The following is a 27124-nucleotide window of genomic DNA, read 5'->3' as shown; positions in this document are numbered from 1 at the left end:
CGCAATCAACTAAGAAGTCAAGAGGCATGAGTTCGAATTCTGACTGGGGGTTGTACTCAGCCTGGCATTCCTCCAGGGCGGAGGAAATGAACATCCACTTGCTGGGAAGGGTCAGCAGTGGTCATCCGACTTAAATTGGGCCACCACCATAGGAACGTGGAATTTCCGCCATTGTTTGGAGATGAGCACCACCCCACGCTCACTTGAGCACTACAAAGACAAAGATCCTCCCCCAGTATAGCCTTAACAGACTGTTGTGGCAAGTGCCCTTAAAGAGCATACGGACAATTTAACTACAGTAATTCTTAAAATCATAGAAATGTATATGGATAACAGAAAGAATATAGCTTTGAATAATATTCTCCAATCCGTGTATATGTGTATCTTTGTATGTATTGTAGCTCCTAGTCAATCACATTCCAAGTGTAGTTTTAGCGATATAAAAAAAAAAGCGTCACTGCCGCTCTGCAACCGACACAGAAGCCCCACCTACGTCCAACCCTCCGAGTTTTTTCGTTTTCCCTTTTCAGGAACTTCAAGGTACCCAACAGCAACAACGGAGTGAGCGGTGTGAAATTTAACGCAGCAACATCTGACACCAGGTTAAGTGGCCAAATCCTCATATGTCTGCGTAGGTTTGTGGGGGTTTATTTTCTTTAAAACTCTAAACGTCCCCGGTCAACTGTGCGTTGAGAAAGCCTGAACATTTCAAGGATGCGGGCTTTCTGCTAAATTGTCGTTGACCTTTAAGTACAACGCTGCTTTTCCTTTAAGTTACTCGAAAGCTCTGTTTCTGAGAAGGTGGTAGCTGCCTGCCCGACGGAGCTAATGGAAAAAGTCAAGTCACTTAGCCTGCCGTCACTGAGATGTATGGGTTCAAGTCCAGGTTGGAAAGCATCTGCTTTGGACACGAAATTATCATTGTTGACTCGTGTGAGACCAGCTTCTCGCTAAACCTGAATGCCTGGTTTATTGATAGATGATTGTCTGGATTCAAATCCAGGGGTTCAGCCGTATCAGCTCGGTGCATAGACACAGGCTTAATCAACCTCTAAAAGGAGATCAATCCATATTCAATGAAATGGATATCACTTTGTGGGAAGGCAATAGCCAACAGCGGAGAACTTAAAGGCTGACTTGTACCCCCCCCTCGCCGTAATAATGTGGAATTTCCACCACTGACTTAGGGTCACCAATGAGGATGAACATCACCCCTATGCTTGTTTGATCATGGAGACATTATCACTGACTTAGGGCCATACAATCTTCTCAGACTTAACTTTTCATGCCCCAATTAAACTTACAGATATTACAGGACAGCTACTGACAGATTTTCTGGAATGGCTGCCTCAAAAAGAGGATGATCCTATGAACTGGCAAGGAAATGACCGGCGCTGATGTTAGCCATATTCCGTGAATCGAACTCAGGTCACCAAGTTCGCAGTTTGGTGTTTTTACTGCCGTGCGACCGCTCCCATCCGCCAGAGCATGAACGAAAAACAAAAACGCCGAGGTGGCATTCATACCAATTAGATTTTTTTTTAAACTGTACCTCTTTTTTATGTGCTTATTGCAACTCAACGTGAGCCCGGAACAAAACACCAGTCGCGTTTTGTACAGCGGGGGTCGGGGGGGACATACACGGCGCAAATAGCAACCAGATTTAGGTCAGACAGGGCTCGATAAAGAGGGAAAATTGGGCTCACTGCTCCACCCAGGTGGGGACCACGTGCAGGGGGGTATGAAGATTTATATGGGGGGGTGGAGGGGTAAGATGACGAAGTTAAGCTATTATTTTTATTTTACCAGGTAAGCCCCACTGAGCTATATAGCTCTTTTTCAAAAGCGATCTGGCCACAAACGATAGCTTAACAAAGTGGCTTATTATCACGTGGACATTTATAGCAGCCAAATACTCTTAAACGCACGTTGATAATAAAAATGTGGAGGGGAAAACCGGAGGACCCGGACTAAAAATCCAGGCGACCACGGGAAAAGAGACACACAAACTCCAAATATACAGCAGTAGGCGTCAGGGTCGGGATCGAACCCATGACCTCCTGCATACCAGGCGAGGTAGTTAACATCTCGCCACCCTGGCACCCAAACTAACATACTGGGGGAAAGAAAGGGGGAGGGAGGAAGGGGAGGGGGACAGCCGTGGTGGGGGGTGGGTGAGGGGGTGGGTGGAGGGGACCTGTACCTTTTTGAAGAGGCGCTGCGAGTCCTCGCCGATTTGTCCAAAGCGCACGATGACGTTGTTGAGGTAGATGTCGCTGAGCGTGGCGTGATCCCGGCTCTCGCGCCGCGTCTGGTTCAGCAGCAGGTACCAGCAGTTGACGGGCGACAGCAGGTTCTGATCTCGCCTGCTTTGAGTGGAAATCCGCGGTGGGGACGGCGTGAGAAATTAAAGTTGGGGGGGGGGGGGGTTGCAAAGGGGAAGGAGCGGGGGGGGAGGGTGGGGAAAGGTGCCACGGTGCCGGCAAGCCAGGCGAAGGATGCCACGCCATGCCAGAGAACGCCACACCAGCAGAAGGCAATGCCACGCCACATCGCCACGCACAGCAAAGACAGGCAAGAGAGGAACCACGTAAGCACATTGTAGAAGAGGAATAAAAAAACAGCAGAAGACAAACGCAGAAAAATGCGGTCAATAATGCAACACGAACGAACAAGCGTGATAACACGGTGATACGAGGCGATTACAATTCTACACGGATGTATGGTGTCCCAACGCGATCGCATCTCAAGGCAAGAGTGGAAACTGCGTCGGGTGGTGGCTACGCCACACGTGGCCTGTCGTCCAGCACTGTGGAGGCAGCGAGGGTCGGTGGATCGTACATATTTTCTGAGCACCCCCCCCCTCTTCGCGCAGGCGTCTATATGCCATAACCTGGCTCGCCAAAAGGCAGTACGGCAAGTGGACTGATCACCGTCTGCTTACATCCGTACGGAGATAGAGTGTTCCCCTCTAACCCCCCCCCCTTCGTGAGTTTTCTCCGGGTGTTCCGGTTTGCTCCCACTTGTATAAAAAATGGCTGAAAATATCTTTAAAAAGAAAAATTCATACAGGAACCCTTCTGACAAAGAATCGGGATAAAAGAGTAATTGGTCATAAAATGAAAAAAAAAATCTTAATTATTTTGGGCAATGGCCCTTAATGGGCACTTGTATTTGCATGCAATGTAAATATGAAGTTTGCTTTTGATTCTTCCTGCACATTGTGTACAGTGTTAGATTCATTTGCATTCATGTTGAGGCATGAATTATTGCCTCATCCTTCTGGATATGTATGCTTGTATTGTTTGTTTCTCTACACCGTACTTAGTGTGCCAACCAGGTTCTCCCTCTGCAAATAGACTTTTGTCTCAATTGGCTCTCATTTGGTTATAAAACAAAAACGTTCACAAACGTTGCCAACAGGAAGACAACTTGCTCTGCATTCGTGCCCACAAGGATCAAAGGTCTTTCTTCGTATCATTAAATCTGGATGGGAGGCGCTATGGTGATACTACGGTGTATTGCTGATCACCCCGAGCTGTAAATTCTCTGACACGTGCATTGTCTTTGTATTGTTCGCCTGTTGGCATTCTCTGGTCTGACACTAGGCCATGAAGAACGCTGTCTCTGGCGTAGGCCAATCAGTTTCAAAGACAGTTCATATATTACCAGAGCACGTTTGTTTGCATGTTCACCACAAGTATGTGTGGTTAATGCAGACTTTATTCCTTGCAAAAGGAATCTATTCGGTGTTTGAACATCTTAGCACCTCCTGTTTTATTGCCAGAAAGGGTAAAACCTATTCTTATTTTTCATACAATTGATACACTGCCAAACAGGTCCCATGATGTGTGTGTAGGTTCTTTGTGGTCATGCTGTACAGCTCCCCGATGTGTTTTTAACCGGGGTGTACAACAGTGCGTCGTTCGGCACAATATCTGACGCTCTGAGCCATGTGCTGAAGAGGCTCCTAGCACGCGGGAACGAAACGACGGACACCGTGTCGAACGACGCACGGTACAAACCGAAAACGCATCAGAGAGCTGAGAACTATGCTAGCCTAGGCCCAAGTCTCTGGCTCCACAGCTGCAGACTGCACGCATCGGGAATTGATTCAAGCGTTAAAGTGCCTGATTTGTGTTTATAAAATAAATCTCGGGCCATGTTTGACTGCGATGTGTAATAATAGAAGTTGGCAAGCGTAGCCTCTGTACATTCACGACCAGGCCACAGCACTTGGCACAGCAACGGCCATGAAGTTTTGGAAGGAAAAAAAAATAACAGCAGAAGGATCATGTCCTGGCACGCGACGAACAATATGAGTCTATCGTGTCTCTTTACAAATTGCAATTGCATTGAAAAAACACAGATGTGACATTCTTTTACACGAAGGCATGCATACTTATCAGTTTATTTCAATTAACTTCTGATCAAAATGCCAGCTCATGGAGCCTATGATTGCAATTGCATTTAATACGATTTTTTTTGCACTCTTCAGTTTAATATAATCCGCAGCTGTTAGCAGGGCCATTGAACACTCTGCACTTGTTGCCCGTTTACAATGAACACATACGATGGCCTGCCAAAGTGGCACCAACTTGCTGCCAGACAGCGACGAGCCCTTAGCTCAGAGACGCCGCTGTGCGTGCTACAGTGGCAGCTATGAGCTCCGCTATTGTGTGACCCGAGCCCTAACTGCTGACGGCTGTAACCCAGCTGTTGCCACTGTCCGTAGAACCAATCAATGACTGCCGCTCAGCTCTCTCTCTGTCTTTCTGTCTCCCGGGCTCTGCTCACTTCCTCGTCCCTTTGTGCTTCTTTGAGGTGGCACGGCAGCGGAATCGAAATTATCAAATGAGAGCAGGTTGGAGTGCTTTTTGAAAGCTAAACTTGATGTTTAAAAACTTAAGGTAGCAATGTGCCTCGAGAAGACAGTTGTTTTAATCAGCGAGTACTACTGACTACTACGTGGTTCAAACAGACCGTCGTTAAAGACAAAAATATACGACACAAACTGTACAGTTTGCAAAAAGATGCATGAAGATACACATGCTTGGAATTTGCATTGAGAGGCGTAAAGATAACACGTGGATTAGAGAACAAACGTAGGTTAATGACATCATCCAAACTATCCAGCAATTACGTGGGCTTGTGCAGGAGACATCGCAAGAAGGGGTGATGGACGATGGTCAACAATAAAAAAAACTAAGTGGCAGCCGAGGAGTGGAATGCGTCTGAAAGGTCCGTCCACCGAGGAGATGGAGTTAATGAGATCTGTTCGTGTTCGCGGGCTGGATGGATTGTTGCATCGCAGGATCATGAGAGCTGGCAGTGGCTTTGGGGGAGGCCTTCATCCAGAAGTGAATTGACCATGGCTGCTGATGATGATGAGAATGTCTTTAGAAGAGAACCACATGAGAGCTCTCCGCAGAGTAAATCAGTTTACCCAGGATGAGTTTGCCAAAATAAGTAAACAAGAAAAACGAGGCGGGGGCATTGGTTGCAGTGGTTTGTGCTTTGCACGAAAAACCCGGTGAGCCGCGTTGGATTCCCACACGCAGTTAACACCAGCGGCGAGCGATATCTGTACCAGACTTGGATACTCCGTTCACCAGCCCACACTGATCAGCGTGGTGAAGTATAGTCAAGCAACACAACCACCGCCAAGATGGGCAGACGGCCTTAATCCAGTACTGGAATGTTAAGGGCTCTATACTACTTTACTAAACAATAAGTATATTCTGATATAATGAAAAATAATCAGTTACTAATATAATTTAATATTATTTGCATAAATCCAGATTTTAATTGATAAGTTATGAGTTTTTTAATCGAACCATTAGTGGGCTAAAGAAGCACTACGGACCTTGGGTCTGGAAAGCTGACCAACTACGGCTTAGCACGATGCTGATCTCAACAATCCATTCATGTAGGGTTAGAGTTGACTTGTGGAAGTCTTTGAGGAGTTTTACGTTGAATTGACTTTGCGCTAGCAAGTGGCATTATTCAGCAAATTAAAACGGGGCCCATTGCTCGAAACAATAACTATAAAAATGTTTTATATTAATTATAAATGTCCTTCTATAGTCCTGCAATAATGGTGAGAAATGACATATCCACCATGCCATTACTTTCAATCCGATAAACAAAACAATAAGAGACCCACTTGAACTGCTGGTGGTCCTTGGAGCTGCGCGTCTTGGCCATGAAGCGCTCAGCGAGCTTCTCCAGGCCGCGCGAGTACTCCAACTCGATCTCTGCCTTCTTGCGGAAGAAGTCCTGCAGGTCCTGGAGGAGCTGCGCTCGCATCTCCGTCTGCTGCTCCAGGCACTTGAGCTGCTCGCCCAGCTGCGCCCGGATCTCTGCGGCGGAAGGAAAAGGCAAATATTTAAGAACGTGCGGCAGACCATACGGACGAAAAGGACGCGACCCCGAAAAGCAAAGTGAGACACGGGACAGTGACGGCATGGCCGAGCGGTAGAGCATTTGCCGGTTGTTGCAGAGGTTCGCACTTCCAGGGGCGGTGCTAAACTCCTTTGGCGGATGAGGGCTGGTGGTAGAAATTCCACATTCCTCTGGCAGTGGCCAGTTTACCCAGAGGACGAAACATATTGAATTATAAAAGTGGTATATATATTTTATCGACCCTGGAAGTATGAAGGTGTGAGGTAACCCCTGACTGGGATTTGAACTTGCTACCTATTGAGAACAGGAGTCGAACGCCCTTGCAAAGCACCACTTGGCTAAATATGAAGAGGCCGCCATGCTAAATATGAGAGAGGCCACACTTGCAGCCAGATCCCGCCTACTGCCACTGAATCACTGTCTTAGCTGGGGTCCGTTTGCTTCGGGAGGACTTGTGCTCTGGGAGAGATGGTGTGGTCATCTTAGAGAACGATAGATAATGGAGAATTTGAAGGGAATTAAAAAAGTGGAGGAGAGCGGATAGACAGAGAGCCAGGCAATGACAGATTGACAAATGGGGAGAATGAGACAGATGGAAACAAGAACAACTGTAGTGCAAATATATGCAGTAAAGTTAAAATACATATAGTAGCTAGAGAGAGCAAAATAAAAGTGAGTGAGTAGCCATGCGAGCGAGTACATGGATGAGTAAGTGAATACCCAAATTAGCAAAAAGTCAGTTATTGAGCGAATACGCGAGCGTCCTAGCGAGCGAGTGAAGCAGACATACGGTACAGCAGAAATCCGAGTGCAGAGGGGGGGGAAGCACGAGAGCAGAAAGCAAGAAATACTCGGCGTCGAGTATTGAATTGGAAGCCAGATACAAACATAAGCAGTGGCAATTTCATTACAGTACAGTCCTTTCCATACCCCCCGCTAGGATGGGGGCTCAAGGGATGTGCAATTTCACCATCCATTACCACCAACGAGTTTACAGATAACAATCACCCAATGCTATTTTACAAAATGCGCTGCCATTAGGAAGCATGATATTGCTTATACGGCGTTAGGTAGCGGCAAAGGAGTCACGTTTAAAATTAGATATGGAAGCGAGTGCATATTTAGGCACCGTGGAGTATATATTAGAACACAAGGGTCATTACATCGGTGAACATTACACATTCATCGTCAGCTGTTTTGCAATGCTGGCACTCAGCACTGCCACAGATTTGGCCCCGAGAAGCTAGCAATTTGGCCACTGGGCAGCAGTTTTGTTGATATTTTATCATTCAACACAGCTTGCCAATAAGTGTGACGGTTATCATTAAGGACGCTATGCTCGTGCACACACATACACATATGAAGAAACACACACACATATGAAGAGACACGCACACAAGCACTCACACAGATATATAACTGGAGGCCGGTTGGTCTGTTTTTATCTGGCTGGGCAGCACTGTTGCCCATGCGGTCGACTCAGAATCAGACGATTGAAAGATAATACTCGAGTTGGGTGTTAGTTCAACCCATCATCACACCTTGGTCGATAAAACAGGTATTTTACTGTGGGATGTCAACAGTGAAACTCTTACGGAATGTGGATTTCTACCGCTGGCTTGTGGCAGGCAACGGAGGATGAGACTGAATACACTTTGACTTGCACGTGGTTTTGTTGAGTGTTTTTAGCGGGCAACTGTTATGGCCGACACAGCACATGAGGCCATGGTTTGGCTAGGAGGTCACTCCAGGTACAGACAGCTGATTTTCACGGATGCGCACAGCCAGGAATTAGATGCCAAGGTAAAACTGCCTATACACCAAACGGCATACGCCCGAATCCGTACCTCCGATTAGCACGGTTTGCTGTGTACGGTGCGAAAGAAGTTCAACATACACACACGCAGCATACCACTGTCGTGTTGAAACATGCCTACATTCACGAATATTGCTCCGTGTGTATGAAAGCAAACGTTAACACCCGTAAGCACATATAGCGAAAACGCTTATCAGCATAGACATGCTTGAGCGAGCGCTGACGGTAGGGTGGGGGGTGGTGTTCGCACATGGCTGTCAACAACCCCAGAGCCAATGTGAGGTGGACGGGTGGCTCAGAGGCCAGAGCGCTGAGCTGACTCCGCAGCTGAGATCCGGGGTTTCAATCCAGGCAGCTTTGCCTGTGATCAGAATGGGCCCTCAAGTACTGCGTAGCGAATTCATGGTCTCAGACAGGCCACCAATGGCCATCGTGACGTTGACATGTGCTCTGGACTTAATTTAGCCGAGTTCTGCCGCGGAGCCGCTAAGAACGCTGGACTGCTTTGTGGCAAATCGACAGTGGTTGCCCAATGGGTTTGACTATCCCTTCCCTTTTGGAATGTGGAACTTCCACAATTGGCGAGAATCCAGCAATGCAGATGATCAAGCATCGGGCCCAGTGCCCACTTGAGAATGGAGACACTGACTTTTCTTCTGTTCAGCCCAAACAGTGTGGCAGTAATTCGCTCGCAGTGAATTCCAACATTTCTCGCTAAGAATAAAGACAAATCCATCCAACATTCTAGCGACATCCAGCAGACAGCATCCTGGAGCTTGGGTGGTCGGCGTCATATCCTCCCATCCCATCCGACAGCTGCTATTAGGTTGCAGATATTAAGTTGCCGTATTTTTACAGGCATCTCTCACCCCCACACGCGCAGAGACAGAGATCCCCTGCATAGCCTTAACAGACTGATGGTGCAAGTGCTGTTAGCGAGCACCTATGAAGGCCGAAACGGCACGCGAGGGGGGGTGGGTGGCCAGCACCACGCCCGGCCGCCTTTGTCTCCCCAGTGACGATGTTTACTACACCCCACACCTGGTGCTCTTTTGAGGCCGAGTCGACCTAGGGGGAGGCCCAGGACCGGTTCAGATAATCGTCACACGGTGTTTGCCGTGAGCGGGAATCGAACTCGTGACCGCTACACCACGACACCATCGCACACATCCACAGGGGCAAGGGCTGCGCCCATAACCAAGGCACCACCGCGTGCTCCTGCTTGCTGCGTTCACCTTGTCCATCTCCAAGTGCGAGTGTGTGTGTGTGTATTACATAATGGGGATCGGTAGTGAAGTGGTTAGCGCGATGTGAGCCCGGCGACTCAAGTTCGATTCCCGCCCATGGCCAACACCAGTGACCATTGTTTGAATGAGTCCTGGGCCTCCCCTAGTTCGACTCAGCCTCAAAGGAGTACCAGGTGCGGTGTGTAAAAATCATCGCCAGATGCTCGCTAACAGCACTTGCCCCGACAGTATGTTAAGGCTATATGGGGTGTCTTTGTATTACGTAAAGACAGCATTGCACACGCACGCTCGTTTGTGCATCGTCGAAAATGTATCTGTTTGAATGATAGAGTTATTCGTCATTACACATTTTAACAATTCACCCACTCTGCAATTGAAGTAATTGTCAGGGTTCGGAGTCGCAGTTCAATAATTGATTTCCTCTTCATCTCGACTGTGCAGTCTCGTTCGTCTGTACGTACGGGTTCCCATGCGTATGCCTCGGCTTTGTTTTTACCATTAATCTAAGCATTACATTAGCATATAATACACGTAAAAATGTACATGAAATATGTGACTTATTCTTACCTATGTGATTCAATGCGGGTACCATAAGTGTATCGATTTTAATTGCGATGTCGATTAAACCATTCAAGACCCTGAAACCCACGGCATTTTATTAAATCACCGGGGAAGTGAATTGCCGCATTGCAATGCTAATATGTGCTCTATACTGTATGCACAATGTACTAACGCACAAGCTTATGCTCACAAACACATTGAAGGCCGGGACAGCTCACACGACGAAGCACTTTGCTCCTGGGTCCCTGAGTTCAAATCCCAGTCAGGGTTGACTTGGCCTACTTGACAGACGGTCAAGAGCAGTTGTGCTCCTGGGATCATTGTTTCTGACAGAGGAATGTCCAAGTTGGAGTGCAATCCGAGACACTGGGTTTTTAATGAATTCCATTTAGGTGTTTGTGGTTTTTATATCCAGCAATGTATGTATGAGAATATTTCTGTCCGGACAATGCTAAACAAAGTAGGTATCTACTGTGTTATGTCTGTGTATTAATGTATAGTGGGGAGTGGTTGACATGCACAGCCACGATTCTGTTATTTTTTTTATATAATAATGAAAATAATATTACATTATTCGTACAGGAAACCACACTGAGTCGTCTGACTCTTTTGTAGGAGGGTCCTGCTACATTTTTTTCAATTTTAAGATGTTTTCAGCCAAGTAATGAGTGTTTATACAACCCACGCACACGAGGGGGCAACACTCGATCCCCGTACAGATGGAAACAGATGTTGTACTGCACTGCTTTCTCATGGCAACCTCGACGCTCGCGGGAAGGGAGTTTGACAACATTTGTGCGATCCACACAAACCTCGCTGGGTTACAATCTACGTGCAACAAAGCCGCCACCGCCGGCTACATTTTGGTGACGCACATCAGTGGCAACGGGTAACCGAACCTGCTATGGGCCTCCCCTCGGTTTCCTCGCCCTAAATTGAAATCCTGGTGCAATGCCACCTCTCGTATTGGAGAGATAGAGGGTGGCCCGGCATGGTGCTAAGCTTGCCACCCCGCCCCGTGCACCACTAATTACTGTGACTGTTTTTTATTTTACTAGCGAAGGCCCACTGGGCTATGTAGTTCTTTTTCAGAAGCGACCTCCTATCTATCGCAAATGATAGCCCAATTAAGTGGCTTTTCACGTGGAAAGATATAGCAGCCAAATACTCGAAACGCATCTTGAGTCTAACTTTGCAGGGAAAAAACGGATAAAAATCCACGCGACCACAAGAGAACATGCAAACTCCAAATATACAGGCTTCAAAGCTAGGCATCGAATACGATATCGCCATGGGAAATAGTACAGCTGAGATTAGAGACATAAACAAAGAGACAAAATGAGCGAGGAGGCTGTAAGCAAAACACAAATCCATGTGGGGATCTTTGTCTTTATCATTGCATGTGTTTACACAGCAGTTTCTCTGTGTGTATGTTGAACTTCTTTTGCAATGTGTGTAGCCAACCATGCTAATCGGTAGTAGGGGGGGGGGGGAGACACGAAAAAACTGTTCAAAATAAATGAGTTTTCAATCTAGATTTGAAAGTGCATAAGCTCCAGTGGCATCCTGTGTAGAGTATCCAATATTATAGTGTGCATGTAATTACAAATACTCATAGTGAGCTGGGTGCACACACACGCAACACACGTTTCTGCGTTCCCAGTCAAGCCAAGGCACATTAGACGGACGTCCTCCGTGCCTTGTGCGTGTCTGTGTGTGGGAAGCGGTGGTGTGGCGGTGACCATGCTGCCCTACGGACCCGCTGACCCAGGTTAGATTCCCGCTCATAGTCGACAACGGTGATGATGATTATCTGAGCCGGTTCCTGCTTGGCCTCCCGTAGGTCGACTCATCCTCGAATGAGCACTTGGCATGGTGTGCAAACACCGCCACTTGGTAGACAAAGGCGGCCAGGCGTGCTGCTGGTCATCCACCCCTTTCGTGTGCCGTTCCGGCCTTCATAGGTGCTCGCTAACAGCACTTGTCCCCAAAAGTCTGTTACGGCTACACGGGGGATCCTTCTTGTTCCGTTTATAAACCCCAGGAGGCATGCCTCCGAGTCTGGTGCACCCCGCTTCGGCCACTCTCACGTCGTTCGCGTAAACGTTCAGGGCCGCAACATGCACTCTCGCGGTTTAAATGCTGCACGCTTTATTTTCCCCGTGGTGCCCTTCTCTGGCACGAGGAAACACACGCCGAGAGTGAAACGCGGAGGGTCCGGCGGTGTACAAAATAATATTATCTGTGATGTTAGGACGAGGCGTATTATTGTATTTATACAAAACAATCAAATCAAGCGGTCCCGTGGTCATTATCCGACTGTAGGATATATTGCAGTAACTTCCTATCATTACAGCGGAGATTATATTTAAACAAACTTTTTTTTAAATAAGAAAACGACATTCACATGTGCGGTGTTACCGGGGCAAGGAAAAAATGTGCGTGAAATAATACAGCTGCTATACTGAGACTCGGTCGGATGGGAGTGGTGGCGCAGTAATTAGCACACTGTGCCATGCACCTAGCAAACGCGAGTTCGATTCCTGGCCAGGGCTGACAGCAGCAGTAAAGTGATATCTGAACAGACCCAGGATGCCAGTTTTATTAGCGGATTGCGCTCACCATGGTGCCACCACCCCCCATATTCAGCCGTGGGTAATTATTGGATTTTTAAAACACTTGCCCACAATGGCTCACTCATGATCGACATAACATCCTTTGATTGCCACTGCTAAGAGAAAACAGAAATCACAAGGTGGCAGAAGGAAACAGTCTGGAACTCCCTTCCCCCAGCCACGTGTGCTATTGACTCCCGTCTCCAGTTCAAGTCTGGGCTCATGACTTCCTTTTTCCTTCTGCCAATGACTGGATCCCTCTCTCTCTAAAAATAAATATACTTGCTTCCTGTGCAGCGATGTCTTGAGACGCAGTCATATTTATATGTCATATGAATCCTAATTGTATTGCATTATGACGCATTAACCAAGTATGAAGCATCCAGCCAGCTGATACTGTGACAGAGAACTCGATTTGCCATGAGCAGATTGCGAGTACTAATCCCAGTTGGGAGTTGACTCAAAACACCATATCTCCAAGGTCATTCAAACTAATACCAATTGTGGAAGTTCAACAGCTGATGAACAACTTGCAATCATGTACAGACGAGCCACTGGTCGTATCAATGTGGAATTTCAACCACTAGCAACAGGGGCTTGGCAGTGGAAATATGCACCAACCATCCCATGCTCCTCTGGTCAGGAAGACACTTTGAGCCCAAATTTTGATGCAGCACCAACCATCCTGCTGGGTGGCTCAGCGGAAGATTGAATGGCTCGCAATAGGAAGACTTTAAATCCTTGGCCGGGCGGTTAACTCAGACCATCATCCTTTCCAGGCTTACTCAAATGAGTATCACTTTGTGGGGAAGTGGACAGTGGTTTCTCCTATTGAAGAAATCACCCTCTGCCATAGGAATGAGGACGTTTCTCATCACTAGCAATTGCTCTAAAAACTAGAGATGAGCGCTGCATCAAAGCAGATTACGAGTCATAAATCACGTTGACTGATTGTTATTAGAGGGGTTCTAGCACCACCGCCGCCACCACCGTACTTTGCCAAAACCGCAAAAGTGTACGGTCCCTATCGCTCGGGTTGGGCCACGGCACTTCCAACTGGCTCCCTGGCTCCCTGGCTCGAGCTTGCTGGCTCCCTGGCTCGAGCTTGCTGGCTCCCTGGCTCGAGCTCACTGGCTCCCTGGCTGGAGCGCGCTGGCTCCCTGGCTGGAGCTCGCTGGCTCCCTGGCTCGAGCTTGCTGGCTCCCTGGCTCGAGCTCACTGGCTCCCTGGCTGGAGCGCGCTGGCTCCCTGGCTGGAACTCGCTGGCTCCCTGGCTCGAGCTTGCTGGCTCCCTGGCTGGAGCTCACTGGCTGGAGCTTGCTGGCTCCCTGGCTCGAGCTTGCTGGCTCCCTGGCTGGAGCTCGCTGGCTGGAGCTCGCTGGCTCCCTGGCTCGAGCTTGCTGGCTCCCTGGCTGGAGCTCGCTGGCTGGAGCTTGCTGGCTCCCTGGCTCGAGCTTGCTGGCTCCCTGGCTCGAGCTTGCTGGCTCCCTGGCTCGAGCTCGCTGGCTCCCTGGCTGGAGCTCGCTGGCTCCCTGGCTCGAGCTCACTGGCTCGAGCATCGCACACCCACGCCGCGGGGCAGTGCTCCCACGACTACTGCGGGAGGTGCGAGACGTGCGTGTACACACGTGCGGGGAAAATTCCGCATGCACACACTCACGCACTCGTGCACGCACGCACTTGCAGCACCTTGTCGTGACCCCGGGCTTGAGTAGCGCAGGGCAGAGAGGCATGTCCCCTCTGGTTAGCTATTCGGAGATTTGTTTGATGACAGCGTAATGCTTCGGAGCAAGAAGCCAAAACAACTTTTTGCGACTTAACAGCAACCCCGCAGTGGCTTTTGCACCTTTAAAAAAGGGGGCTTTGTAAATGTTTGTTCAGTCAATGTGCTGCTACTAGCTTTAGTTATTTGTGTTTAGCTCATCCTGAAACCGCGACTACAAACAAAATTACATATCTTGGCAGGGATTAACCCTACACGAAGACCTTGCTCTGCGTTTGCCAGTGTCATAGTGTATCCCTGCTTCACATCAGTGAACATGTCTCACTCGCCTTGCATGAAGAATCATTTAGCTGCCAGTATTAATTTCATTGCATTTGTCTATGACAATTTAAGCTGCAAAGTTAAGTAAGACTCTGAAGTGTGCAAATGACAGTTTTAAAGTAGAGTTGAGATGCTCTGGACAATTATCGATGACCGACTTAAGAAAATTAAATTCTCGTCTCGAATTATTTATTTTACTGAAAGGGTCAATCCCAGGATTGAAGGCTGGCTGAGGATGAAGAGGCTCTAGCTTGATGCCACGACAAAAGGAATTCGCACTCTGAACCATCACTTATTGATTCCCTCTCCCATCTTGAGGACTCGCTCAACCAGACTCGTTGTTTCATCTTAGCCATACTGTGTTCAACCAACCTTTCCGTGGGACAAAACACTTTTCTTTCTGCTCCTTTCCCCGCATTGCTTGACTTTGGAATTCCCTCCCATCATCTCTTTTCCCAAGTTTGTGTAACCTTGTTAAATTCAAGATACGTATTAACACTTATGCCACGTTAACAGCGCTGTGTGTTGCTCTCCATTTGGTGTTTTTGGGCCTTCTAGCCTATGATTTCAATACAGAATATATATTAGCTGAAAAGTCAATGATGTCACGCCTCTTTTGCTCCATCCTTTGCCCATTTCTGCGAAAGTCATTGAACAGAAGAGCAAAGATGTCACGACCCCAGTGCATACGCGTATCTTCCCATCAAGGATACTGGACAAAACAGCCAGACCGAGGGAATATGACTCCAAAATCATGCGCCTGTCAACAGTGGCAGTCCAGTTGAGACAGCGTTGAGAAGTATGTTGAACTTCTTTCGCACCGTGAGTAGCCAGATGTGCTAATCGGGGGTGCAGGGGAAATATACTTAAATATCATAATGCCCTTCTGACAGTAAAAGATGCAACTTAACAGCTGCACACAGCCAGCACATTACGTGATGAATCCATTCGGATGAAGGACACCAAGCAACAGAAAACACACAGGGGCTCGGGCAAAACAAACCTCGGAGATGTCACCTTGACGCTGGGGCAATGGAAGGCAGGCGAGTGGTACCAGACGAAGGGAAGAGTCCACCGCGCCATTTGCTCGAGAACAGATGGGCTCGATATTGTTTGTTGAGGAGGGGGGAAATAGCCGATAAAGAAGACGGCAGGGATAATGTTGTCCAATAATAGGAGTAAATTATTTTTACACGTTGGTGAAATCTGGAGATCCCTCCCTGTATGGGCATTCGATAAAAGAAGTTTGCAGGAAAACTGTGAAAAGGTTCATCTGCTCCTTATTTATTGATAAACTTTGCGCGAGTTCCCCATTAAGAGAATACACCTAAGAGAGTGATGTTGTGTCCTCTTCAAAGAGAAGTCCATCCCTGCACATGTAGGCCTCAGGCACCGCTTGTCGCTGGACACATTTTATAGTGCCGAAATTTCCACATTTTTTATGATAGGGGTCAGTCGATCCAACGTCTCATCCACAGCTGACTAAATGATGCAAATATGTCATGCAATGAGAATAAAATATGAAATATGCAGCCGCAAGCAGAGTAAATACGATTTTCTTTTAAACCACAACGTTACGAACGCTCGTATAATAAGGGCATTTACGCTAGGGGTTGCTACGTTCGAAATTCGAGGAAAACGTGCTCACCGCATACGTTTTACATATTTTTTTGCAATCCAATTTGGAAAAAAAAACATTTTGACCGTGCCACGAATGTAATCACACACACAAACGAAACTATTCAACGAAGAGGGAGGGCGCGGAAAATGTGTGTTGTGCAACGATTGCTTGCACAGCTATAATAATGTGCTCAATATTTAATACATGGGATATTTGCTACTTTTATTACAGTATATATAGTAATACAGCCCCTATACACACTGCAAGTTTTTGTACTTAATACAGACGCAAAGCATAGAGAACTCCTCTTATTTGCGACCCGATTACCAGTGACTATTATCCGTGGGAGATGCAAGGTCTGCCTGTTATTTGTGTGTCTATTCTTCATATCTGCAATTATCCACCTAATTTTTCCCTATAAATGAGTGCTTTAACTTTGTAGATAACCCCATGGATAATGGGATCCGTGATATTGTCTGCCCACGCTGTTGCAGATAAGAGCATTGCTCATGTACGTATATCAGGTTACTCAATTGGGATTATGCACATCAATCAGTACCCCTTACAGCCAGACTCATGCCCGCTTGGAGGCCAGGTGCTGAGTCACCTCGTGCCCTACAGGGACAGCTGCCACTGGGGGTGCCCTTTCAGATAGTGTTGAGATGAGAAGTTACTAATCTCGTGTAAAAAAACTCAGACGCCCCAGCGTAAAAGAGGGTGGCTCTATCTGAAAAACAAATCATTGTCATGAAGACACCACATTTCTTGTTAGCTTTTAACAAAGTGGTGTTAGATGCGCTTATTGAATTCCTATTAATTTCATAGCTAGCTAACCGAGGTTACGGCCAGGCCAGGTTGAGATTACAATCATTCCTGGTGTTGTGTATGGCCGAGAAAAAAATAATCGGGCCATCAGGATTGCAAATATGTGAACTCTTACACCACCACTCTGCCGTGGTGTTAACGGTCAGGACACTGGACTTGCAAACCAGATTCTCTCAACGGCAGTTGAGAGAATGGGAAAAGTCTCTTAAATCACCCCACCACTGTCAACCCAGCAGTATAAATGGGTACAACCACAGTTAACCAAATTGGCATATTGCATGTGGTGGGTAAAGTGTGTGTTCTCCCAACTCTTTCAGGATGTCTAGCCATTAGGGAAGAGTAGGCCAAATTACCCTTTGGATGTACTCTCGAGAACTTCCTCTAGCGGAGGCCTTTCTGTCAGCAGTGGCGTGAGAAAGACATTGCAGGGCTACACCTTTACTAAGCAGCACTGGACGTAAAGTAATGCCTTTCCTGTGATTTTAGTTTTCAGCCAAGGTGAAGCCAGCGAAAAAGCCGATCACAAGCAAACACCGTCCTGTTGTGTTACGACAAACAATAAAAGATGTTGCTCTGTTGGTGGCCTATATACATTATGTTTGTTTATGCTTGGAATCCCTCAATCAGATGCAGCCTACAGAACAACAATGGCTGCACTGAATGTTTCACGTTTTTCATACAGATGTTTCGGTGCTTTTGACTCGTTCATAAAAGCGAAATTATCGCAAATGGTCGACCACAATTGGCCAAATGCCTCGGCCACACCCCGCAATTGTGCCTCTTTATTACTGGCAGTGATTGCCTTTAATGCAGCACTTTCAATCATAATAGCAAAGTGCATCTGGTATATGTGCCATTCTTAAATTTCAAGGTTAATACGAAGAGGAGCTTGCTTCACAGAAAGAGTCTGCAGCAGTTTCACCACAGAGGGTGATGTGGCCCAATAAATTACGGGTTTCACTTGGAATACTCGAACCATGAGGCCAATACCCAATGGCCGACACGTTCCGAATGGCGTCAGTGGATGTTAAACATCCACTGTGAAGCACAAAGCGCACAGTTTATGGTACAGCACTGTAAAAACTAGGGCGACCTACCGGATTCAGGCGCTGAAGCCCTGCAACAAGTGATGAATGCGCTACCACCCAAATGCCCGGTTGGTGGATCACAAAGGAATCATTAAATGTGTGGGACGTTGAGGTGGCCAGTAGATGGCAGTGCAGCAAAAAAAAGGTTGCTGAATCACTCAGTTTTTATTTTTTTTTTGTTGTGGTTGTGGTGGTTGTGGTGGTTGTGGTTGTTGTTGTGTGGGTGTGGTTGCTTTATACAGGTAGACAAATAATATACTTCATGAAGTCTTTGCCCAAACATCCTAAGCAGGACCACCCTGAAAATAGGCCTCAAGACTCCGTGTGATTTGTGGTTGCAACTTTATTCAAGAATCACGCGGAGGAATCGATAATTGTTCTGTTTTGGTAAATGTAGCGGCCTCCAGTGACCGCAGAGGGTACCTAAACCCCATTAAAAATAACAATGTATACGAATGGAAGTTAATCAATTCTTTAACACGAACAATTAGATGGATGTATCGTCAGTTTAATTAATTGTCACGAATCAGCGTCACGATTCGACCCAATAATTAATTCGTCTGATTTTCACCATCTAATTTACATTTTTTCCAGATTCAAATGTTTGTCTTGTTTCGTACAGTTCAGTTTGCTCCTTTAGCATGAAACAGCACACGGTTTTGATTCAATGCACGTCCCTCTACATCGAGGCGGCGTTGATGAGGCCCAGCGTCGCGTGTTCGCCGCTTGTTGCAGAGGTCCACGGTTCAAATCCAGCGGCCGCCCTGATTAATAACTGCGAGCTTAATGATCAGAATAATACGAGCCATCTGCTGCACAGTGGACGTGAAAGATCCCCCCATGTTGTGTGTGCCTGCGGCAAGGGTAACATTTTACTAATTCGAAAATTACCTCACAAATTACTCAATCTGGTTTATAAATAGCAATCGCCCCCTACTGGCAGAACAATACCCCTGGTCACTCTTGGAAATGGGACTATCCTGGTATCTTGAGTTCTCACCTGGTTAAACAAAATAAACGATTTTGAACATGTGAATAGATTTAAATTGATGTATCTGTTAATTGCCACGTGCTTAATTTTAGCGAGGTTGGATACGTACGGTGCACTTCCAATTCGCGGGGTTGGCTACGTGCGCTGCGAAAGAAGTTCAACTCGCATACATAATACATTGTATTACTATTTGCCAAGCCATAAAGATGTGAATGCATAACAAAACACTGGTGGGTCAACAGAGGCCTGTGAGCTCACACAGCAACAGTGGCAGTAATAAGGATGCAGGAAAGGTACGGCAACCGGTCAGGGACGTTTCCTGAGAGCAAAAATAGCATTTCCTTCCCTTTTCCCACTCCCCCTCTAAGCCTCCCTGCCTCCCAGAAGAGCACACATGCACATAAAAGAACAAACATTAGCGAGTTCCTCTGTTAGGCCTCGACAGACTGTCGGGAAAGTGTTGTAAGTAAGCAGTCTAAGTACCTATTAAGGCTGGCACAAAACACAGAACAGCCGTGCAGCCATAATCATGCCAGTTCACTTATGTCCCCACTGAATGCTGACATAAGTGCCATATGGCAACAGGTACTTAATTTAGGCTGAGCCGACCTAGGGGAAGTGCACGTTTTCTGAAGCTTGGTCAAATAGTCTCTGGAATCTTGGCACAGTGTGCTAATCACCAAAGCACTGCCACTGCCACTAGTGTTGTGCATGGCCATCAATATGTCGTGCCTGTGTGATGCGTGTAAACACAAGCATCCCCTAACTCCACCTTGGACAGTGTAGATTTAGTGCTATAAATTAGCACTTATGAAGGCACATGGCTGGTAGGTGGAGTGGAGACACAGTGGCAAGGTGTTAACTCTCTCGCCTGGTATACAGGAGGTCAGGGGTTCGATTCTGACACTGACGTCTGTATATTTGGAGTCTGCATGTCGCTCTCCCCGCGGTCGCATGGATTGTTCTCCGGGTCCTCCGGATTTTCCCTCCACATTTAGAAACATGTACTCTTTTGCTTGCGCATGGCCACATAAATAACCTCTTGTTGTAACAGCTCTCTCGCTGGCTCAGCAGTTCCACTGCTGGATTATTTTTCCGCCTGAGGACGACCACTTGTGTTGCGATTGAAACGTACGTGATTTTACAGAAAGAACCAAAAAGTATAAATTCCTGCAGTCACGAAAGCTTCAAATCAAGATTAGAAACATGTGTTAAGAGTATTAGGCTGATATAAATTTCCACATAGTAAGCCACTTCGTTGCGTTATCATTTTTGGCCAGGTCATTTCTGAATAAGTTTACACAGCTTAGTGGGCCTTACCTGGTAAAAAAAAAGAAAATTATGTAATGTGTAGTGTAATGTGCAGCAGCAAAGCGTGGCCACTTTTGTATATCCCCCGATGCTCTCTATTTACACTGCAGACTCATATATAGCACGTACTCGTTAATGACATCAATTGACCATGGAAATGCCCAGTTAAGATAGCCCTTGCTACTACTACTAATACTACGACACGATAACTCTAACTAGCATCTAAATACAACCACATCTCAAGAATTTACAAAGGGGTCATCACAGATACGCACAAAGAAAAAGATCCCCTATGAAGCCATACAGATCGTCGGGGCAAATGCTATTAGCGAGCACCTATGGAGGCCAGTACGGCACACAAGGGTTGGTGTGGCCCGGACTATGCTTGGCCACCTTTGTCTTCCCAATGCTGATATTTACGCACCACACCAGGTACTCGTTTGAGGCCAAGTCGACCTGGAAGAGGCCTCGGAGCAGTTCAAATATGTGCCACTGATATTGACCATGATCAGAAATCAAACTCGGGGGTTGCCGGGTTTGTAGTGCAGTGCGCTACATCACTAGGCCACCGCTCCACCACTACATGCACGCTCATGTACACATGCACTCGGAGTGGGGAAAATAAATAAAAACCACACAACCAGAAACACACATAAGAGCCGTGCTCATAAATGTGCATATTTTCTGGTGGCAACTCCTATGGCCGTGGTGGAGGAGAGGATGGGAGGGGGGACATTGGGACCCCCGTGGGGAAACGAGACAGTCCCGTACAATGTAGAAGAGATGCCAGAGAAGCACGGGCGTGGGACGTCAGAAAATTACAAAAGCATAAAGCTCGGAAAGCCATCCAAGAGGACCGTGACAACAGGAAGATCACATGTAACTCAACGTTACGAGCATTTCCTTTAGGGCACTGCCTCCAGTCGGCGCGTGTCGCTATCTTATTAAAGCTGCTCAATAAGCCTGCCTGTTGCTCGTGGGTGACAATTAAGCAGTGCGAACGTGGTGGTGTGGGGAGTGGTGACACAGTGATGAGTGCAATGTGATACAATTGACCTAAGAGTTTCTGGTCCTACACCACAACAGTGGCATTTGATATAGTATCTGAGCTTGTCCTGGTCCTCCCCTAGGTTGACTCGGCCTTAAATGTACAGTATGTCAGTACGACGCCTGGATTTTTCTCCAGGTTCTCCGGTGTTTCCCTCTACATTTAGAATCAACATGCGTTCAGAGTATTTGGCTGCGATACATTTCCACATGATAAGCCACTTTGTTGAGCTATCATTTGTGGCCTGGTTCCTTCTGAAAAACAGCTACGTAGCTCAGTGGGCCTTACCTGGTAAGTAAAAAATAGTTTAGTTTCGTTTTTTTTTATCTACCTTTGTGAATATTGCTATGTCTGTACAACATAAGAGCATATATACAATAAAATGATGCACGTGTTGCTGACTTTCTATTCTATTCGTCGTATTAATCGATTAATAAAAACGACAAGCAAGAGAGGAAACTATTATTTTAATATTCTTTGGGTCTTTTGGTAAAGTCATGTAGATAGGAAAATTAAATAATAAAAATGTCAATTAAGTTAATAAAAAAATACAAACATCACAGCGTTTTCATCGCAACACAAGCAATCGTCATCAGGAGAAAAAAGAGGGGGAAAGCTGCTGAGGCAGGCTGTTTTAAAGGTTTGAAATGGGTGTAGGCCAAGGGACATAAACGAAGTGGGCAGGGCTACTGATGTAAAGTGAGAGAGATTAGCATGTCAATATAAGAGATTAGCATGTTAATGTAAGAGATTAGCATGTCAATGTAAGAGATTAGAATGTCAATGTAAACGGCGGCTGTGTTAGTGTGAGTCGAAAATAACCGCTAACATGGAAGGTAGGATAGAAACATCACAGCCAGTTATGACTTGATTCTGGAGCTTTCCACCAATCCTCTGCATATTACACTTGAACACTGTGTGCAAACGTATTGAGTTATTCAGCACTGGCATTCCATCATATTCCCCGATGCTGTGTACTTACGCACTGATTTATACGAGGCTCATTTCAGTAGCAAGGTGATTTCTCACCAACGATGCAATAACTTTGCTATTTGACACTGCCCACTCTTAGGGTGTGTGGAGGTGGAACTCTCGACAAGATGACAAATCCTGTGGCTTAACGTTTCTTGTGAAGGGAATGAGGCACTCCAGAATTATTTTCCTAAGGCACAAAAGCTCTGGGGGCACCTGAGAGGAATTTGAACTTTGCACCGAATTTAATGTGGTTCTGCTGCTTTCCAACAACTCCACTGCTCTGCTCTACCACAGCCACAGCATTGTTGGAGCAATGCTCCAACACTGCGCATCGGCCTTTTGGGTCGCGAGTTGTAAATATAGACAGCAGAGGTTGGCTCACACGAGCCTGATTTACCAATGTTAAATTTGACGCGCTTATTCGTCACTCTCGCCCGTCAAAGTGGGTTATTTTTAAAGGACCCAATACACAATTTTGGAATATGCTGACTTAAGAACTTTTCAGCAGTTGCTATACATGCAAAATTTGACAAAGTTGTAAATGTTCAAGACATTGATCTTATTCTAATAATAACGTTAAGCTTTGTCAATCCACTAATATCTTAACAATCAATAGCACTGTCTTAATATTTAAAAAATATCATAGGCGACGTTTCAGGCAATGACGGTTCTTCAGTGCTTGATGAAGGTCTCTCTGCACCATCATGTTTATGGGAGTTGCTTGACCATACTTCACCACCACACTGGTCAGTTGTGGGTTGGCGATGGTGGGGAAGGGCCCAGGGTACATTTAGATTTCACTCACCACTGACATCAGTCGTGGTGAAAGCCAATCTCAGGTGACAGAGGTGCCCAGCGGAGGTGTGCATGGATTGAACCCACTGATCGTCACTATCTTGTTTTTATAATAATAGGGTTTTCCCCTTTTTTCTGGCAACAAAACTGAAACCTTTTTACAAGGATTCATGTCTGCATTAACCACAATACTTGCAGTCAAAATGCATACAGAAAATACACTATGATAATATATGCATTGTCCTTGAAACTGATTGGTCCACACCAGGGACGTCTTTCTGGACCAATCAGTTTCAAGGACAATGCATATATTATCATAGTGTATTTTTTGTATGCATTTTGACTGCAAGTATTGTGGTTAATGCAGACATGAATCCTTGTAAAAAGGTTTCAGTTTTGTTGCCAGAAAAAAGGGGAAAACCCCTATTATTATATTTTGGTACTGGCAAAGGAGGTCTAATGATGATATCTTGTTTTTGTTGTTGTTGCTATTATTATTGAGGGTATCTAAAACAAATAAGCATTGCAGTCATCATTTATGAACATGACTGATGTCCTAATAGCACATTATTACTTAGTATATGTAAAAAATAAAAAGTCCAAGTGTTTTGCTCTTACACTAAAACGGGCATTGTGCTGTGTGCTCATTGAGCAGTCCCGAACCCACTGGTGAAATTTCCACATTCCTGTGGTGAAGGGCATTCTCTGCATTAGACAACGACTCTCGACTTCCCGCTAAGTAGTACTCATTTTATTGGACCCAGAGGAATGATTAGCCAATTCGACCAGGATTCACGTTTTGAATTCTCTCCTGCCTGGCTGTAAAGCAGGTGTTCTGTCTCAGCTCTACCAAATATATGTATTACACACGACAGTACTTACAATAAGTACTACACCTGGTCGTGCTGCGGAGAGACAGACTCCTGCCATAGAACTGTGGAATGCTTACAGACTCAGTGTCACCAAAGGATATGAGCATCATCTCGAGTTTTCCCAGGATTCTCCTATTTTTGAGGTGGCTGTCCTGAGAAATCTTCAAGTCATCCAAGGACATTAAAAGTGCTATTTTTATCAGTAATGTATTAATACATCACTAAAGACAATTCAATTATATTTGATTCCCCTCTCTTCCAGTATTCTGAGATATTTTTCTTCTGCTGATATGTCCTCATTGTTTTAGTCCCTTTTAACAACCCTGATTACTTATTCTAATTTAGAAACTATGTATCTTTAAACTGTTTTCTAATTCACATGTTCCTCTTTCCATCTCTCAGCTCGAATTCTAAGCTTGCATCTTTCTCCCAACAAATATACGTGTGTATATTTGACACGCACACACACACAACTTGAGTGCATCAGCACATGACATCCACTTACTTAACTGCGATGTTTATAAACACAATGCACCGAATGTACTGCGCACGTCAACAGCAGGCGCTGCTGCCAGTGTGTAGCTGCGATTAAAGGAGTGGCGCTCACTGCGGATGGATGCGCGCGATCTACCCGAGTGGAAGACAACGCCAAGTGTTTCTCTACAACGATGGCCACTTGTTTTCGGGGCGTCTCTGCAGCGCTCAGGCCAGAGCTTGCCCTTCCTGCACCGCTCCACGGGGATTTACACAGCCTTCGCCTACTGGATGGCTCGGCCAGAATATGCTCCCATGAGATGCACCAGCAAACAAAGACAAAGATCCTCCGTATAGCCTTAACAGACTCTAGGAGTGAGTGCTGTTAGCGAGCACCTATAAAGGCCGGCATGGCACACGAGGGGGTGGGTGGCCAACACCACGCCCGGCCGCCTTTGTCTCCCTAGTGGCGATGTTTACACATCGCACCAGGTTCTAATTTAATGCTGAGTGTACCTAGGGGATGCCCAGGACCGATTCCTATATTCGCCACTGATGTCAGCCACGAGCGGGATTGGAACTCGGGTCGCTGGGTTCGTAGCGCAGCGCGCTAACCGCTACACTACCGCTCCCCACACACACCACATACCAAACAGACAATGGCTCAAATGTAAGAATGCACTGTGGTGTGAATGGGAAAGTGCTAACAGCACTTTCTGTGCTGTTAGCACAAGCCCTGTTAAAGCCAGCAAGGACGTGGTGATGTGGTGATGTGGTGCAACTTAAAACCACAGCTAACCACATTTATCTCCCCATTCATGACGCTAGGGAAGCACATTGCGATCAAGGACTCATCTTGGGCTTGATTGATCTTGGAGACAATAGACCATGGTTATACACTAATTAAATTTAGCAGTCGGCAATGGGAAAGAATCAAGCCTATGTCACTGGGAATGTAGCAGCGTGCCAAGTTCTGTAGGCGAGCACCTAATTCAGGCCAGACTTACCGCACGCCAATAAAATTATGAATGTAAACACAATACAGCACACACACACACAAGACGCGCCGGTAACAAGAGATCACAGCGGTTAACAAACTTCACGCGGTTTTGAACACGGCTTGCTTACGTGAGGAACAACTTATTCTACTGCTGTATGGAAATTGCAACATTCACAAGGGCAGGCTGGGTTTCGAGAGTCAGTCAAGAACACGGCTACGGATGCGGAATCAACTTCCCGCTGGGAAGAAGTGAATACACGGAACGACCGTGCGAGATGCGTACAATTGTTTAAAGTTCGCCAAAGTGGCTGTGCAAATCGTCTATGAACCATCGCCACTTGTGAATGAGATAACCACATTGCCACGTGGGAAGTCCTGACGTGGTTGACGATAAAAGCAAGAAGGGGGTTGGGCCTTAGAATCCTCTTTTCCACGAGGGAGTACAGAGGTAGGAGAGAAGGTGGCAGGAAATGTTGTAGGGGTGGGTTCACAGGCTTAAAGTCCTTGACGAATAAGGGCAGAGTCGCTTGCTGATTCCAAGTTTAAATCCCATGCAGACACACATGGTAGCACCGGTTTCTTGAGTTTGTGGAGGTGATGGTCTTAATTCAGTCAAGCTCTGCGAATTAATTAGGTTGACATTTAAAAGACAGGGACAGGAGAAAAAACAACTTCCCTGACCTACCACACAGTGGCAAAGATTTCACACGGCCTCCCTGAAGGGCTTGTGTTCTTTTTTCCCCCGTCAGCTTAATATAATATCAAAATGCAGCCCTTTGTCAGTCCATCGCTGGATTAATGCCTCCCTAAGAATACAGTAACTCACAGTATAGGATTGCAAGTTTACTAATATATATTATGTTATGATATATTTCTTTTTTTTAGCACTTTGTCAATTCACTGCAGGATGAAGGCCTCCTGGTACCATGTTTGTATGTTGAACTTCGTTCACACCGTACGTAGCCAACCGTGCTAATTGGAGGTGAGGTTTCAATCTATGTTGGCCACGAGTGTTGTTGTGACCATACTTTAGCACGCTGCTCAGTGTAGGTTGGTGAAGTGGGTTGCCCAGGATCGGTTCAGATATCGCTTGCCACTTCTTCCTTCTTCCGTACGGCTGATGTAGATGCAGAGCAACGACTACAATTTCACATCCAGGTTGTCAAGCCAGATAACCGCGTCAGGAGCAGCGGAGTGTATCGCCGTGATGTCTCCTTCGTATTTGTGGTTCGGGCGTTGCGTCGTTAGACGTTGTACGGTCTGTTCTGAATGACCACAGTCGCACACTGGAGAGTTTTTAATTTTCCATTTGTGCATCAGGTATCGGTATCGGCATCTGCCATGGGCTTGCCACTGATGTTCTCCTTGGGTCGGAAATAGAAATCACCGGTTTGAGAGCACAGTGCGTTAGCCGCTGACTTGCACTGCTTTAAATA

The 27124-nt window shown here is 46.4% G+C and overlaps 1 protein-coding gene across 4 annotated transcripts in view; it reads right to left on the bottom strand.

The window, feature by feature from the left end:
• Positions 1-27124, bottom strand: part of LOC144934738 (SLIT-ROBO Rho GTPase-activating protein 1-like) — a 212778-nt gene that overhangs the window by 122194 nt on the left and 63460 nt on the right. For 2 of the 4 annotated variants that reach the window (XM_078860826.1, XM_078860828.1), the window contains exons 2-3: positions 6167-6362; positions 2204-2369 (exon numbers count right to left, since the gene is read on the bottom strand). In XM_078860826.1, coding sequence (XP_078716952.1) covers positions 2204-2369; positions 6167-6362 — 362 coding nt within the window. The remainder of the gene's footprint in view (positions 1-2203; positions 2370-6166; positions 6363-27124) is intronic. The other 2 variants (XM_078860827.1, XM_078860829.1) reach the window with 1 other exon arrangement.

The sequence above is a fragment of the Lampetra fluviatilis genome, chromosome 11 (assembly GCF_964198595.1).
Source record: "Lampetra fluviatilis chromosome 11, kcLamFluv1.1, whole genome shotgun sequence".
NCBI classification, from domain to species: domain Eukaryota; kingdom Metazoa; phylum Chordata; class Hyperoartia; order Petromyzontiformes; family Petromyzontidae; genus Lampetra; species Lampetra fluviatilis.
Note: the sequence above shows the minus strand (reverse complement) of the source record. Positions and strands in the feature narration are given on the sequence as shown.